The 17408-nt window shown below is 39.1% G+C and overlaps 1 protein-coding gene across 2 annotated transcripts in view; it reads left to right on the top strand.

Moving 5' to 3' along the window:
• Positions 1-17408, top strand: part of adgrl1a (adhesion G protein-coupled receptor L1a) — a 166523-nt gene that overhangs the window by 31842 nt on the left and 117273 nt on the right. For both annotated transcript variants that reach the window (XM_030141051.1, XM_030141050.1), the window contains exon 2: positions 16474-16660. In XM_030141051.1, coding sequence (XP_029996911.1) covers positions 16591-16660 — 70 coding nt within the window. In that variant the 5' untranslated portion in view covers positions 16474-16590. The remainder of the gene's footprint in view (positions 1-16473; positions 16661-17408) is intronic.

Here is a 17408-nt window from a genome sequence, read left to right as displayed (position 1 = left end):
TTAATCATTTCTTCCTCATCCCATTTCCAACAAACCCTGAAAATTTCATCCAAATCTGTCCATAACTTTTGGAGTTATGTTGCACACTAACGGACAGACAAACAAACAAACAGACAGACAAACAAACAAACCCTGGCAAAAACATAACCTCCTTGGCGGAGGTAAAAATCCAAAACTATTATAACCTTGCTGTGGAAACACTGTCATCTTCTACAACACTGATTCACCAGTAAAACCCATAGAGTTTGATAAACAACAGTGCATGGAGACACCCATTTTTACATTCAGTTATTGATAACTTTGCTGAAAAAGTCACTTTTTCATCAGTTTTTTTTTGTTTCTGACAGAATAACTCAAATTTTATCTGAGCTTTTATGAACATTCACATAATCAGGGAATTAAATATAGGAAAATACATGATTTTCTCAGAAAAATGGCAAAATGGAGAGGATAATATTATAATAAATGGTGATAGATCACTTAGGAAAGTTTAAATATAGAGAAAACTGCCACAAAAAAGCACTGGGTTTATATGGGTAAACCACTAATCCTATCAATGCTTTTAAATAATTCAGGTAAAATGCAGTTTCTTAACTTTTCAATGGCATCAGATGTGTCTTTTTGAACGTTCGTAGGCTCTGTAGCAAACATGGAAATGCTGTTTACTGCAACATTAACAGCTGAAGGTCTGTCTCTGGAATCCTGAACATGAGAACAACATGGTCTCCACAACAAGAAAACTGTCCAAATGGATTTCATAGTAGTGTGTTTATTTCTTCCTGATTACCTATACAACCTGTGTAGTTTGATAAATGGCAATGGTTGTAGTAGTTGTTCAGTAATTGATGTATTTTGATGAAAAAATGTCACTTGTATTATAACCTTTGAATTATGGTTTGCTTTAAATGATTAGTAAATGTAGGAAACAGCTGATTTTCACTGAAATAAAGAGGAAAGGTTGAATGTACAGAAAATCCCAATCACAAACGTAGTTCTAGGTCTTTAAGGGTTAAGGGGAGATGATAAGGGGAGATGATGAGGAGGTGTCTTCTGAGTATGTGGGGGATGGAGAGGTTTAATCTTCGGGCATGTGAGCAGGGCTAGTGGTGAGGGGATCCTGGACATGTGAGTAAGGGGATATGGAGGAGAATAATCAGGCTGAAGGGGAGCTATGAAGAAGAGGGTCACCAAAGAGTCTTAAGGTGGGCAAAGGGAATTACACTGAGGAGATGTGAACTCAAAAAAAAAAAAAAAAGTAATTGAAAGCATCAACAGTGGAAGCACATGGGAGGAAACAGTCTGGGAAAAAGAAACAGTACAGAAATACGAGAAAACATTGACTTCAAGAAGAGGAATTTTTTTTTGGAGGGATTCCAGAAGACAGGTTCAGTGATCGGTAATAGGATAACGCACTTGTGGTTTGAGGAAACAGGGAAAAACGAAGCTGAAGGATTGAGAAAAGTTGACAGGAAAAAGGATAACGGCCAAGACGATGCAGATTTATACAGGAAACGCAGGTTACAGGATCCAAAAAAAACAATAAGCACTTGCAAGGGGTCAAAAGCACTAGGAAATTCGGCAAGTTAGGAAAAACATTCCAATACTCAACACGGATGTCCTTGAAGAGAACAAAAGGCTGGAAAGTTGTATTTGTACCAGTACTCAAGGCAGAATTACAGGTGAGTGTGAGCTGGACAGTGAGAGGATTGTAAAATTGGCAGCAGGTGAGTGGTTTAGCTGGTGGAAAAGCCTGGATGGGGGAAAAGGGGAGAACTGGAGCGCAGAGATAAAACAAAAAAGAAGAAGAGAAGAGTTCCTGGTGCTTAAGGCTCTTTCCTCCTTGCCTGGGTATGGTCAACATTTTCTGAAGATTTTCATGCAAGCAGCATCAGACATATATGTACCTAATTGTTTCTAGACAGCTGCTTAATAAACAAGTGCAGAGGCTAGTGTGCGACGGTGTGTTTGTTTTTGTTTCGTAGATTAGATTTTTGCTCTGCTGGTATAAAGATGTCAGTGGTCTATTTTTGCCATTTAGACTGTCATTTATATAAATAGCAGCAATTTCCTTGTCATGATTCAATTGTTCCTGATTATAGATACAAATTAATATATGATGGGTTTTAGTATTAAGTTGGGATTTAGCAGAATTAATGTCAGTAATGGAATGATTGTAATGTAAGGGTAAGTGTCAGTGTGCCTTTGTGTGTGGGCTGCATACAGTCGTGGAAAAAATGATTAGACCACCCCTTGTTTTCTTCAATTTCTTTTTCATTTTAATGCCTGGTACAACTAAAGGTACATTTGTTTGGACAAATATAATGATAATAATAAAAATAGCTCATAAGAGTTTAATTTAAGTGCTTATATTTAGTCATTTTTCATGTTTTCTTGATAACCAAAATTACTTAAAGGTGGGGTAGGAGTTGTTTTCCTGGAGCATTTTTTACCATATTGCTTAAAATCCCTTTCACACCCTGATTACAACCAATTAATTAAATGCTCTAACACAAAAAAAAAAAAAAATGTCACCTGTGGAACTGACAGGACTGAAAAAACAAATATAATGGACAAATATAATGATAATAACAAAAATAGCTCGTAAGAGTTTAATTTAAGTGCTGATGTTTAGTCATTTTTCATGTTTTCTTTATAATAACCAAAATCACTTAAAGGGGGGGTAGGAGGTGTTTTCTTGGAGCATTTTTTACCATATTGCTTAAAATCCCCTTCACACCCTGATTACAACTAAGTAATTAAATGCTCTAACACAAAAAAAAAAATAAAAAATTGTCACCTGTGGAATGGACGGGACTTAAAAAACACCATCCAATCATTTTAACCGACCCATCAAAATGATTGAATGGTGATATGTCTATCAAACTCAACTGCCATTTGTCCCTCCCCCCACCCCCCTCTGTGCGTACCCCTCTTCGGGCATGAATCGTGCATTCTCAGAGGTTTGGAGCACTTGTACAGGAAATGAAGCCAGAGCCAGAGCTTGGCTATATTAGCTATGTTAGGATGGAAAGTTCACTGGCAAACTGTTTTGTCACTAACATAAATCACTAGGAAATGTAACGTTAGCCAGATAGGTATGAACTGGGGCTGTTCTGTATGAGCGGGGGTGTTGGAGGAGACTGAATGAAGTATGCATGGAGCCGCAAGCTGGGACCGGGGTTGGAGCTGGAGCTGGGCGAATTGATGCTGTGCAGCGTTTCGTGAACCCTCGGGAATAAGCGTGCCAGTACTCTAGAGGCGTGGCTTCGGGGAATATCTGAAGAAAGGGACTTTGGAATTGTGTATTTTCAAAATGTACACAGGAAAAATTACTGAGTATTTTTTCCAGAGTCAAAAGTATTTTCCTCAAAAAGAGTAAATGTGGCTCTATATTTAGTAAATGTGGCTCTATATTTAGTAAATTTGGCTCTATATTGAGTTTGGAGAGCTCTACCCAAAGAGTAACTTTTACTCTTTTTAGAGAGGGACCAAATGTTATCTGAGTAGAGTAAAATTTTCTTCAATTTGAGTAAATTTTACTCAGGCGAATTTCCTGTGTAGCTTGCTTGAACCATTTTTTCCAAGATCTCCTACCCTACCTTTAAGTGATTTTCGTTATTATGAAGAAAACATGGAAAATGTCTAGATATGAGCTCTTAAATTAAACTCTTATGAGCTATTTTTTGTTGTTGTCATTATATTCATCCAAACAAATGTACCTTTAGTTGTACCAGGCGTTAAAATGACCAAGACATTGAAGAAAACAAGGGTTGGTCTAATAATTTTTTCCGCAACTGTATGTGTCGGATAAATGGAGAAATAGAAAGGAAGCCAGAACGGAAGTGAATGGCAGCCATGTTTTTGAGTTGGGGCATGTCAGCCAGGGCTGCTGTGTCAGAATCTCCTGATGCCCACTCTGCCCATCCTAAAACTGGATAACCTTGGCAGGCAGATTGGGGTCACTACTATCAAATTAGATACATCACTCACAAATACACACACAGACATACACACATACTGTACATGCATGCACAGTTGCAAAACACAAATCCCTTGGACATGGTCACAGTGGAGAAGGTAAACATGATGGCATCCATACAAAAACATAAATGGTCTTTCACTGAGCTTTTGCAATACCTTATAGAACCATTTTCCCATCTTATGGCCAGAAACAACAAAAACACCTTTTAAAAGCACATCATTCAGGTTTTATTTATCATTATTCCCATTTATGACAGTTGTAATAATAGGAGTAAGAATTACACGGAAGGTAGCCACTGCTGCCTGCTGCGCATCTTTCAGCAGTGAAAAAAGAGACACAGTAATTATAGTACTACACTTTATTGTCAATGGAAAATGTGTTCAATATTTCAGTTTTACAGAGGCAAGTAGGAAAATAAAGTTATTTTCTAAATGTTGTATCCATTGCTCTTGACCATAACTGTGCCTCCGGCTCTGATTGCTCCTCCGCTAAATTTTAGACGTGTATTTTACTTTATTTTTTAAATTAGCCTTAGATTTTAGTCGATTTTAATGTATTCATTTATTTATTAGTTATTTATTCTATATCGCTATGGCTAATGCGGGTCCTCAGTAACTAGTTTCGTTCTTTCTCTGTGATGGAATGATAAATAAACTCCTTTGAATCCTTTGAATCCTCAGTCTTTTGGCTTGCTTTTTTTTTTTTGGTAAATTCAAAATTTGCAAGAAACCTCACCAGGTTTTCATTATTGTCACATCTGTAATGGAAAACAGAGGAATTACTAAGTCTAATCCTGCACACAGGCTGAGTGGAACACTTCTCTGTCTTAGCCCTGAAGGTGTCAGGAAAGCTTGGTTTTTTTTTTTCCCCTCCTTTTTGTCTTGAAGTAAGGGAAGGTTTTGATATTGCGCTGTTATGCCTCGATAGTGGTGGTGGGATGAATAACATAGCGTGTGTCTTTATTAAAGTAACTTAGTGATGAATCACCCTCGTGCCTGAATCATACATCAATAATAACCAACTTTCCGCATTGATCCATGATGATGAAGATACAAAAAAAAAATAGAAAGGCATGGCCAAAACAGCACATTGTCAATAATTTAGATACCCTCCAAAATTTCACAAATCATTTTTTCAGGGGAGTTCATGTGTTATTAACAGGAACCAAGCTCCCCCTGGCTCCTCTCTGCTGTATATGAGATATTCTGGAAATAAGACTTTTAAAGTTTGACTTTGGTTGATTTGCAAAACTTGCCCTAAAATTGTACACTCAGCTAGCCATCTGTCATAATGAGAGAACGCTTTGAGTTGACAAAAGTCCAAATACACTTATTTTAGCTTTCATTAATCTGCTCCAACATTAAAGTCTAGTAGCATGTGTTTATGCAGAATGGAAACCACTCTGTGGGTCATTTACGTGAGGCTCTGACTTTGTTTTGTTGTGTTGCTAATGAACTGTTAAACTATCATCTCAGGTGCCAAATTCCAAAAATAAATGCAATTATATACAATAAGCAAAAACTGAAGTCATCAAAAAGGTTGGTTTTTATAAGCTCACTGCCAAATGTAGAAGTTATGTTTTATAAATCTTTGAATGCACCACAGCAAAAATAACACTAGTTCTGCATTCATTCAGTTTGTAGTGGGTCTTAAGTAAACCAACCTAAATAAATGAGTGAGGCTAAAATGTGGAAACTCTTTTATAGTGAATAACAATAATAATGTAAGAATTTACCTGAGAAGTCGCTAGAATGTTATTAACAGTAACTGAATGATACCCATGCATTTTTTTTTTTTTTAATTGCAACATGCCTTACCATGATTATATCTACAGAATTTAGCAATGGGGAGAATCCCAAAAGTGTCAAATCTAAGAAGTGACTGAATAATTAGTTTACAGTGCTACTGATGAAAAAGGTGGATAGTGCCATTGTATGTGTCTGAGCAATGAGATGAAAAGAATGTCAACCTATTTTTAAATGTCACTGTCTCTTTTTGTTCTGAATCCCTGCTCTACTTTATGCCACAGATCTAAACTGGGTCAACATCACATGTGGTGCCCCGGTGGGCTCTTCTGTGTGCGTATGTGTGCATGTGTCTGAATGCTTCAAGCCATGATCAAGTGCATCTTACCACACACCACCAACACTTTAAAGGGGGTGTCTGCCAGTTGCCTCGAGTGAGTCGCAAAGGTGGCTAAACAATTACAAATGAGGTTTTTTTTTTTTCCCACATGTAATTATTGCCTATCATTCCCAGTTAAGAGTGAGCTAGCATTATCAAATTGCCTGTTACTGTGTCCATTATTAAAGAGAGAGAGGAGGGGGGGTTGCTTTGGAAAACAGGAAGTGAAGCAGTTTTGTGCATGTGTGTAGGTCCATACCCAGGGTGCATGCTTTCATGTTTTGTATTCAGAGTGTGTGTACAAACTGTAGCATATTCTTGGCTATGGTGAGCTGTAGTGCAACAGTGAGACACGGATTGCCCTGTTGGAGCCTTCAGATTAATAGACACTGATAATAACACACAACTCAAAGCGCTTCTGTCCTTAATGAAGATGGATCCAGCCGTGCTTGGCGGTGCACAGGCACTCGGGGTGGCAGTCTGCCAGTCACAGCCAAGTGACATCTGGGAACAGCTCAATGCAAAGGGCGGGAGGGGGCAAGATTCACCAGAGAGTACAATTTCATAACATTATCATGTTATATCATAATCCATTGTTTGTGGCTCATAAGATTAATGTCAGGGCCGGCAGTTATCACTCTTGTTGTTTAGACTAATGGTTATAGTAAATTATTCATTTCCTCCTATTGATTTGCGACGCAACTCATGCTGACAAAGTTGACAGCACAGGTTGACTGATATGGAGTATATCTAATTTGACTACGGGAGGTAAGGAATAGGAATGAAGTAGGGCGACGAGAGAGGAGAGAGAAGTGAGACAAACCTACGTGTCATAACACAGACGGATATGGCAGAAATGACGCTCCATATCTATTAACCCCCATATGGTGTTGGAAAAGTGATACATCTTCAGAATTTAAAGGTCAACTTTTAGTTTATTAAGAAGCAGTGTCAAGTAAAATGTTACATATTCTCTTGATATTTTATCCTTTTTAAAAATACATTCATTTCTAGTTTAACATAAGTTCAATTTACCTATGTTATTGCTTTCCATATATAAAACAATGAGAGCTGACATCTACATCTGTTGCGCTCTGGGTCAAAACTGACCGCATATACTTTCTTATGAACAGAGGAGAAAGTTCAATTTAATTTCCAGAAATAACACTTTATTCTGGCCACTCACACAGCAAGACTTATTGAACAAGCATCTTCTCCGGCAAGTAAAAGAGAGTGGGGTGTGTGCGTGGGATTGTATTTGCTTTGTGCAACTGAAGTCAACATGATTTTCTGAATTATAATTTTAATATATTACATAATTTTGTTAGACTCTTATCATAACATTTCATTAGTATTATTTCAATTTTTTGTAATTTTTGTGTTTTGATTCAGTTTTTTTTTTTTTTATTAGCCTAACTAAATCACTACTAGCACTATCAAACTTTTTTTTCAGATATTAAAAAGGCTAAATTAAATTATTTTTATTACGTACAAGAGGTCATTAATGCGGATGTAATGAAGCCAAAGGAAGACATGCTTTACATAACCAAACATGAAAATATGCTAATTGTAAGTTAAATATTTTTAGATTTTAGACATTTGGCTTCGAGTACAACAGGAAAACACTCAGGCTTATCATCAGTGGACTAACTGTGATTATGTTTTATATTTTCTCTGGTTAGATGAATTAAGTGGTGGCTGGTAAAGTGGGTCAGAGGTGCCATCCCTGTAATTTTTAAGAGCCCATTAGAGTGAAACCACAGCCAGTGTTTGTGTAAGAAGACAGGTGGGTGTTGAGGTCACTTCCTCTGGCAGCAGTGGCAGGCATCACAGGGCGAGCATTGATGGGTGGTGGCATTGCCTCCTGTTGCATCAGTAATAATGAACAGTGACAAGTTCTCCGCCGCCACAATAAATCACAGGCCACACTGGAGACCCTGAAGACCAGGCTGGGGAGCATGCTCTCTGTGCTGTGTGGTGTTAGCGCTGATGAACACAATGACTGGGTGGCTGTAGCAACAACTATGTCTGTAACTCATTCACAGATGCAGCCTTAGAGAATCATGGGCTCTGATTAGCCGGTTCAGCTGTCACTCAGGAATCCTGGTCTCTTACAGGCTGCTTTGTCGATAGTGATTTTTTTCTCCAGAAAACCACTATTGTTCCTGAAGCATATAATATTTAAGTGTAGACTCTAGAGATGAGGGGGTGTGTGGGTTGGTGTTTGCGTAGAAGCTGCAGTGAGGGCGGATGCTGAAGCAGGAAAAGTGGTACAGGAGTGTCTATTGAATAAAGTGAGAAGAGCTCTCTTTCTCTCCCCCCTTCCCCTTGCCTTTACCTCTTTGACAGCCACACTAGCCCTGTTTGATATCTCTCCGCTGTGTTCCACAGCTCTGCAGATTCCCTTGTCTCATTTGCATTCCCTTAAAGCACACTTCCATTAAAGTCTCTCCCTGTTTTTGTGTCTCTTCCCTCTTTCCTTCTGTTTCTTCAAATAGGTCTTTTTTCCCTGGGTTGCTGTTTTGGAGGGAGCCTTATTCCCTGTTGACTACACAGCCTATCCTCGCTCTCCCTGAGTCAGTAATCATACACATTGGCCCTAATACACAGGCCATTACAAGAGCTCTGATGTTCCATCTGCACACTACCGGCACAATGGTGTCATTATATAAACAGCCCTGCTGCTGCAGCCAGCGAGATACTACCACACCAGAGCCCCGGCCTTAACTGACCTACCCCAGTAAATGGAGAAGTGTTGGGATGATCTGACCTGAATGTGCTTGTTTAGTCACTGCTAGCTTAACAACATTATCCATCCTGAATAAATGCCCCAGTGTTAACATTACAGTAGGCTATCAGTTCTCACTAACACTGCGGCTGTGTGGGCCGTTGAGCATCAATGCAAATGTAATAAAATCAGGTTATTGTGAAGGAATAATATGTAATGCTATTATGGTATCTTTGCTAGCAACAACATCACCAAAAAGGATTAGAGAGATTAGTGATAGACCAACTGGAAGATAAAATTGAAGTTGGTGGGAGTATGGAGATTCATACAAAGTGGAATTATATTTTTTATGGAGTGACATTGATTCAGTTTTGTTTTGGCAGCTGCAAAGTGTATGTAGGTGTTTTGTAAAGTTTTAACTCTCTCAAGATGTCTTCGCTAATCATAATCAATGGGTAGATCCCATTTTCTGTTATTTGATTACGCCACACTCCGAGATCCTCATTTAACCCGAAGCCGTTTTGGTTCGCCATCATGATGGAAGTTGCAAAGCGCTAATTTCTGCTCGAAAGAGTGAGGATCTAGGAGGGAGCAATGAGCAAGGATACCCAAGGCCATCCTTCACGGACGTTTTCTTTTGGAAATATTGAATTTACAATGGGACTAAATGGATATGCAAATAATTATTCAATTAAAAATACATTACCGTTCCTAGAAACTGTTAATGTGTATTTGATATTGCAGCATTGAAGCCCATTTATTTATGCACTGTATAAGGGAGAGGTGTTCTGCAAAGCAAACTATTATGAGATGACCAGGGCACATGCTCCAAGGATGCAAACACTCTTATGTTAATGCGATGTTGCTTAAAGGAAGAAAAAGTGGATGCTGGACCCAAGGTTGGTACCATTCAACCCTATGAAAGCTGCTCAGTGGCGCATGATGCAAAAAAAAAAAAAAAAAAAAATCTTCATGCTACTAGATTCTGGCCTTAAACTTAATTTGCTCTTGCAAATTGACAGCCACAAAGCCTATTCAGAACTGTATAGGCTCTCCTTTCCCTTTGATTGTGGATGTGTAAAATGCAACACTCTGCTTTTGGTACCAGTGTGCACCATGTGACGACCCCAGATATTGCAGCTCCAAGTGTTGGCCACTACATCAAAATTGCTTTACAGCTCCTTCCAGGGGTTGAGGATAAATGTGCAGTCTCTCTCTCGCTTACACCCGTAAGTGGAAATGCAGTTTGTGAAAAATGGTGTTTCGGTTATGTTTCTTGAGGTATATCAAAGTTTAGCAAGTAAATTCGTTCATAGATAATGGTATAGTGCCCTGTGAGACATTGTCCTTGATGTTACTTTGAGCAAAAAGATGAAAAGCAGAATCTTGTACATTATAATTCCATGGATGATCTGATTCCATACGCCGCACTAATGGAGGATTTTAGCACACCAGATAAGTGAAAAGTGTATCCAAATCATCGCTTTGGCTAATTTAAATAATCATTGGATTAAATTCAACTGTCATACCTCAGCATCCTGAAAGGTAGGTTTGACAGTAAAAACACAGCTTCCCACTCAGCAGAGCTCGATCGCAGATGGTGATGGTAATGATATTTCATGCTATGTCTGTTACATTTCAAAGTAAAAGGAGGATAATTACATTCACTTTGGCGAGTGATTAGGTTTATGGAGGTGAAGAAGTAATTAATGAATTCTATCTCATCCTCATTTATTGTTACACTTCCTTGTATTGCTCCCTCTTGCCTAACTCAAGAGAGTACAAAAGAGTATCAAGTGTGACAAAGCTTCAGAGCAGATGAGTCAGAGGGAGAATTACTTAGAGGCCCCCAGGCGAAGCATACGTTTTTGTCGTTCTCTGCAGTCTCATCAAACTCTAATACTACATGGCTAGCCTTCACCGACTCTAGCGATACTTCCCTTTGAAATAAAGTGCCTGAAACCTGACTGATACAGGATCCCAACAGCACTGAGTTAAAACTGAGTTGTTTTCAGTTTATCCCGATTTAAGTGGATGTTGGTAGTTTATGTCAACTGAATTTTTACTTGATTACAAATATTTAATGCAGCAGTTTGCATAGCTTTCTGATTTGTAAGTGAGATGTGATTGCCATTCAGTTTTTGTACGCTTCACTGTGCCGGTTGCTAGGAGGCAATCATTTCCTTCATAGCGGGAGCTTTGCCACTGAACCAATAATTTGTTGTTGAAGCATCTGAAGCAAGTTTTTAAGGCATCAATCCTGATAGCGCAGGAAATGCAGTTGCTCGATCTTATGATGTAAAGACTTCTTTTTGCACGAAGCGACTGAACTGACCGTCATAATTTACGACTTTCAGATCTTTAAATCAATCACAAATGTTTTCCTAACCATGCAAATATATGCTTGTGTGTTTTCCTGCTTACTACTTTGCTCCCCTGTTGCCCTGCCTGATTTTCACTTGTTCATACAACATACCTCATCTTGAAATGTATTGATATGCTAATTAAGATATTTGCAGTTGCCAGAGCCCTTTATGTGAGCAACACATCACTGGCAAGTTCTCAGAAAAAAAAAAAAACTTAAAAAAAAAAAGTAAAAAAAAACAACTTTTAGATCTGCAGCGTTAGTCCAATAAGCATCGTGGATCTATGGTTTTCTGAACACAAACTTGCACGTTACACACACACAAACACTAAGTCGACTCACACTTACGGCATCGTGCTTGTCTCTTCCATGCTGATATCAAATTACCCTCAGTGGGGGAAAATGTGGGAGAGAAAGCCTAAAGCTGTAGCAGCTCTGAGAGTTGCACCAGCTTTTCTAATTATGCAGCAAAAACTGTCTATGTAAACTCTTTGTTCTCTCTGCTTTTGATTCCGGTCTGGTAATGTCCCTAAATGCCACTTTCTTCTGTGCACAAATTATTCACGTCATGGGGTAAACATGAATGGTTCTCACGACAGTCACAGACTTTCGTAGTACCCCCACCCCAAATAAAAAGCACTTGTTGTGACACCTCGTTCTTGATGAGCATGTCTGCAAAAAGCAAACAGATCCTAATGATCATGGTGATTATCGTAATGATCCAATAGAAGTGGATAATGAGGTTATTTGCTTTGGATCAAGGCAGCCTGTAAATTAATAGCTGGAGAAACAGAGGGTAGCATTTGACACAAGATAACAAAGCTGTGTACTTAAGTGTAACGCCGCCACCGCTCTGATTAAACAGCCACATGTCTGTCTTTGTGCTGATACACAGTGGTGTAGTGGTCCCTGGAGAAGTGGGTATACTCTTAATTTTTGTCTTCTTCTTTTTTTTTTTTTTTTTTTTTTTTAAATTCCAGAAAAACACCATTTTAGAAACAGTGACATGTCAGACAACTCTTTTTAGTTTACCCAAAAATCCGTCTGTAGTATTTGCTCACTATTATAAAATTATCATGACTTGATTAGGAGCAGTTTGTAGGTTTTACTGGACACACAAGCAGCTGCATGAATGTAAATGTATTCAACGTGAGGCAAACATTAGCCTTTCAAAACGATAGCCTTTTATGACGTTAGCCTACTCACTCAGTTTAACTATTGGTGACAAAATCTCTTCTCCTCTAAATGTACAGTCATATGGCCAGTAGTTTAAAACAGTGACTCATTCTGAAACCACCTTAAAACTTACCTCAGAATTATGTATTCCATGAAAGTAGGTTCTCTGGTTGTGTGTCACTCAGTTGAAAGATGTTGATTCTGTTTTTCTCATTCGCATTTCCGATAATCGTGTGTCTTTCAAAGAGACGTGCAGTGACCTGTCAATCAGCTGGGGTGGCACTGGCACCTGAGGTGTCCAATCAAGTTCCAGAAGTGGCCAGTGCTAGTTAGCAATATTTTCCTTGGCATAACCCGCCCTACTCTGCCTCTGATTGGCTCATCAGTCCTCATGTCTAAAGTTAACCAATCTAGTCAGTGAAGGCAGTGAGTACTAGCCAATTAGAAGCAGAGTAGGGCGGGTCATAGCGTCACCATCCTAGGGAAATAAAATGGGCAATTTGGCTCAGATACTACTGAATGGTGTGCATCAGGCGGATTTAGAAGTAGGTATACCGACTAAAATTTACTTAGGGGGTCAAATGAGTGGCCATTTTTGTTAAAAAAAAAAGTTGTAAGAAATGCATAGAACTGTGTTGAAATAATGCTAACACATTTATGCACAGACTACTGATATTATTTGACAGTGGAAGCTATATTTTCAGAAATATTGGATTTTGAATAGCACGTGTATGTGAAAACTTTTGCTGGTGGACGGACGTGACATTACCCATGATGATCTGGTCAGTATCAGTACTTTATTAGTAATAAACTTATATACTTACCATTGCTAATTATCCTCTTATTCATAAATGTTGGTATTGTGGATCTAAAACAATAAAGCTGAACAAAAACACAAAATGTGGTAATGGACAGATGTGACATGGTTGTTACAGATCCCATCATACTGATGCTCGGCAGCCATGTCACCATTTCCACAAATGATCCCTGTGCAAAAACTAGTATCAGAATTATTTATTGTATAGTTTATCATCATACTAAAGAGTAAATAACAATATAGAATTGTTATTTCCTTATAAAATTGCTTATTATTAGAAAACTAAATAGTGACATATGACATACTTAATGTATGTATTGGCGTAACATAAGCAGGATGGATCAACACCATACTCCATATTGACACCTGTAAAAACAAAACGTGATATGTAGTATATAATCTTGTAAGAAAAATTCGGGAATCTAAAATAATAGAATATTTGTTTTTCAGGTAAATTCAGTTCAAATATAACTTGGCCATTTGTGACATGAAAATATAGCATTAATTGTGATGAAATTAGACATTTTTGACCTGAAAACATAGTTCACATGACCATCAACATGTTGTAACAGAACTGAAATCCTGTCAATTTGCATAACTTGTAGTTACCAACACAAAGTTCCTTTGGGGATTCACTTATATTGATTTCTTATGTACAAAGACAGAAATAAGACCTCTAAGCAAATTTTAGCCGATACCCAATGCTGACTGAAAAATAAGTGGGTGTACTCCATATACCCCCATATACCCTGGACTACACCTCTGGTGATAAAAGACTCTTGCTCTCCACCAGTCCTCAACCTTCTTACCTTTTTTACTAGTGCAGGAAAATTACTGTCCTTTCTGATATTTTGTGGGCTCTAGTCTCAGAGGGATATGATGTTCTGCTCTATTAGAAGAGAAACTGTGATGATAATAACGGTGGATGTGATCAGTGCAAAAGGTCAGCTTCTGGCCTCAGGCAAGTAACATCCTCCATGTAGGGAGAGCATGACCGAAGACCACCATCACACCCTCCAAAGACTCCCAACCATCCTCCAACTAGCGGCAGGCTGACTCAGACACAAAAAGCCAAAAGAAATACTCACCCTCTTTGCCATTATTTCCTGCATTCTTACTATTCCTTTGCCGTTCTCACTTGGCTATTTTCAGCAGTTTCCCCTCCCACTCTCTTGTTTCTTCTTTTTATGCAGAAAGTCAAGTTTCTTCATTTGCTTCTCACTTCCTTCCCCTGTTTATAAGTTACTGAAGCTGCACGATGCTTTCTATGTTTCACAGCTTTTTTTAGTTGCTTTAATCCCTCCTCCTTTAGATCTGTCATTCCTTTTAATTCCTCCCTTCATTTTGGCCTTCAACCTATCTTCGCTTCCCTCCTTAATCCCTGTTGTTCTTTCCTTCCTACCGCATTGGAATTGGGAGTCGTGTAATGTCTGTTTTCTTTTGTCACAAAATAAAATCAATTTATCCACCCTGCACTTTTCTGTTCTTCCCCTCCCTCATTCCCCACCCTCTTTACTTTTTCTCATCCTCATCATCCAAGTCTGCGGGAGTGCTGTTGTTGAAAAGTATAGACAGTCAAAAGAAACAAGAGGGAAGACATATTCTTCCCATTAAAGCCACAAAAGTTGGAGAGGAGGGGGAAAAAAAAAGGTTTGTCACTGCACAGGAGGGGATCACTTTTTGACCATTAATAATACAGAGAGATCGGGAGGGATAAGAGAGGCAGCAGCAGACTAAAGAAAGGTTGTGTATGTGAGAGAGAGAGAGTGAGAGAGGAAACCAGGGCTTCTACACTGCATGGCTATTTCTATTTGTTTACTGCCTTTCTACTTTTTCTTTGTCTCTCCTGCACTCCCTCTGAGCTTGTCCTTTTCTCTCCAATGCTGGGCGTAGAGGGTGGTGACAAACAAACTCAAATTAAGGCATTAGTGTGCAGTTGTGTGCGTATTGTGCATGATAGAAATAAATGCCAGGGTAAAGAACAGCTGCTGTCGATGTACTTTAAACCACTTGAATTCTCTCTCCCTCTTCACTGTTTGCTCTCCCCTTCACTTGCTCTTACTCCACTATACCAAACATACTAATCCACACAGTGACAACCAGTTGGGTCGGTGGCTGTGAGCCGGGCGTTGCCACAGGGGAAGAGGGTAAATATCAGAGAAGGTCAGAACAGGGAGGGGCTGGAGAGGTGGAAGGGAAGCCAAATCAGTTGTGATGAAGAGAGGAGGGAACCCACAAAGTCACTGAGGAACTGCCATCTTGACTTCCAGGAAAATAGAGCTTAACTATGCCTGTCCTACAAAAAAATGATGACTTATTTTTAGGTTTTAAAGTTTAGTAGCAAAGAGGGTCATGGTTGGGGGAAAAAAAAAAGAAGGACCTTTTCACTTTAATATTTCCAATGAACTTTTTGCAAAGCAGGTTGTAATAGACATAGACTGAATTAGTAGAGTCAATTAAATAAATAGGATGGAGGGTAAGAATGAAGGAAATCCTTTATCCCTGTCCCCCTACCCTACTAAAAAAAAAAATCAGACAGATGCAGTCCAATCTGCCTGTTTTCATCAGCAAACTCAGCAGGAGGAGTATTAGCTCCAACAATACCATCTTTACCGATCCCTATCGTTTGGCCCTGAAGGGGCAGAGCAGGCTCTACTGTCAAAAAATCAGAGCTCAAGTTCCAGATCGTGATTTATTTCATTAAGCAAATGAGATGTGTGAGCCCTACGGCACTGCTCAGTGAGTCACCACTTTTCAGTGTCTCGCCTCATGTGCACATACTTACACAAACATACACAAACACGCAGCCACACACACACACTCAGACAGAAGACATGTATTTTTCACATGTTGAGTTTAGCTCCAACAGCTCTAAAACATATGTAGCATGTCTGACTCAATCAAGTGTTCGAACACTGTAAAGTGATGTTAGTGGTAACAGCTGTTGCCATGCCAGCCTCCACAAAATGGCCTCAAATCTCCCCGTCTGATCACTCTGTCTGACCATCACACCCTTTCCTCTCCTCTCCTCTCCTCTCCTCTCCTCTCCTCTCCTATACCATTTACTATGCTCTACCAGCCATGAGCGACTCCGTTTTGTGCAGAGTTATTATCACATATTTCAGTAATAAACACAGAATAAATTAGTCAACACTGCCTAATTCAAATGCCACATTAGAGAGGACAAAGAATGGAAAACATAACAGTAAAATCATCCCTCTTTATGGCCGTACAGAGTATTTCTAACTCACTCTATTATTTCTCCTGTTCTTTCCTTGCAGGATCACCCTCAGGGAGGGTGTAAGCTAAGGAGGCGTGTCGCTTCACTCACCTGTGCCTGCTGACTGGCTCTACGCTGTAGCCCCGCCCCTTTCCCTACCCCCTGGTCAGCCTCCATCATGGCTTTTGCACTCTGGATTGTCCTTTCCTGTGCAGTCGCTTTCAGCAACATTGCTCCGCCATCTCAAGGTATGTATGAATTATTTACACTGGTGTCCTTCCCACCAAAACACATACCAGTTGTTTCAGGGTTCTACCAAACCATGAGGAAACAAACGGACCATTTTTATAGTCATTCTACCATCAGTGAAGGCTGTTGCACTGTGCACACACAATATATCATAATATTGGATATTGTCCTCTCTACTCTTCATGGACAACCCGTTTTTTTTTTAACCTCTTCTAAGTCATCCAAGTTTTTAAGCTTTAGTCATTTATTTAACTAGAATGTACACATACAGCTTATTTTAGTATCACTGAATTCTTACCAAATGCCGCTTTGCATCCATGCAGTCACTATATAATCTTTTTCCACCAGTTTTTGGAATTTCTCAGTGTTGCTGTCTTTTTCATTTCTTTCCAACCTTGTGAATATAACAGGCCCGCTGATTTTGTCATTATTTGCCCCTCAGGTTAAGCTGCAAACCAACTATTTCTTGGTTCCAGCTTGAAAATCATTGTCCAAGTTTATTTGTGGTCGAAATAACGTTCTGTATGGTTACACAAGGTGCACAAACCATAAAAGTAACTGTTCCATGTTGGTGGAGAAGTATTGGCTGGGGGGTATTTTAAATATTGTAGCATAACATTAGGAATGACTATACATGTCTGGCTGTATGCAGTATTAATGATTGGTGTTTTTGTGTACTTATACGGTATATAGTGTATGTAGTATGAATAATTTAGTATTAACTCAGTGAGCGACCCTGAAATGTTG

Source organism: Sphaeramia orbicularis, chromosome 8 (assembly GCF_902148855.1).
Source record: "Sphaeramia orbicularis chromosome 8, fSphaOr1.1, whole genome shotgun sequence".
Lineage (NCBI taxonomy): Eukaryota > Metazoa > Chordata > Actinopteri > Kurtiformes > Apogonidae > Sphaeramia > Sphaeramia orbicularis.
The sequence above is the reverse complement of the archived record's forward strand: the minus strand, read 5'-3'. Positions and strand labels throughout refer to the sequence as shown.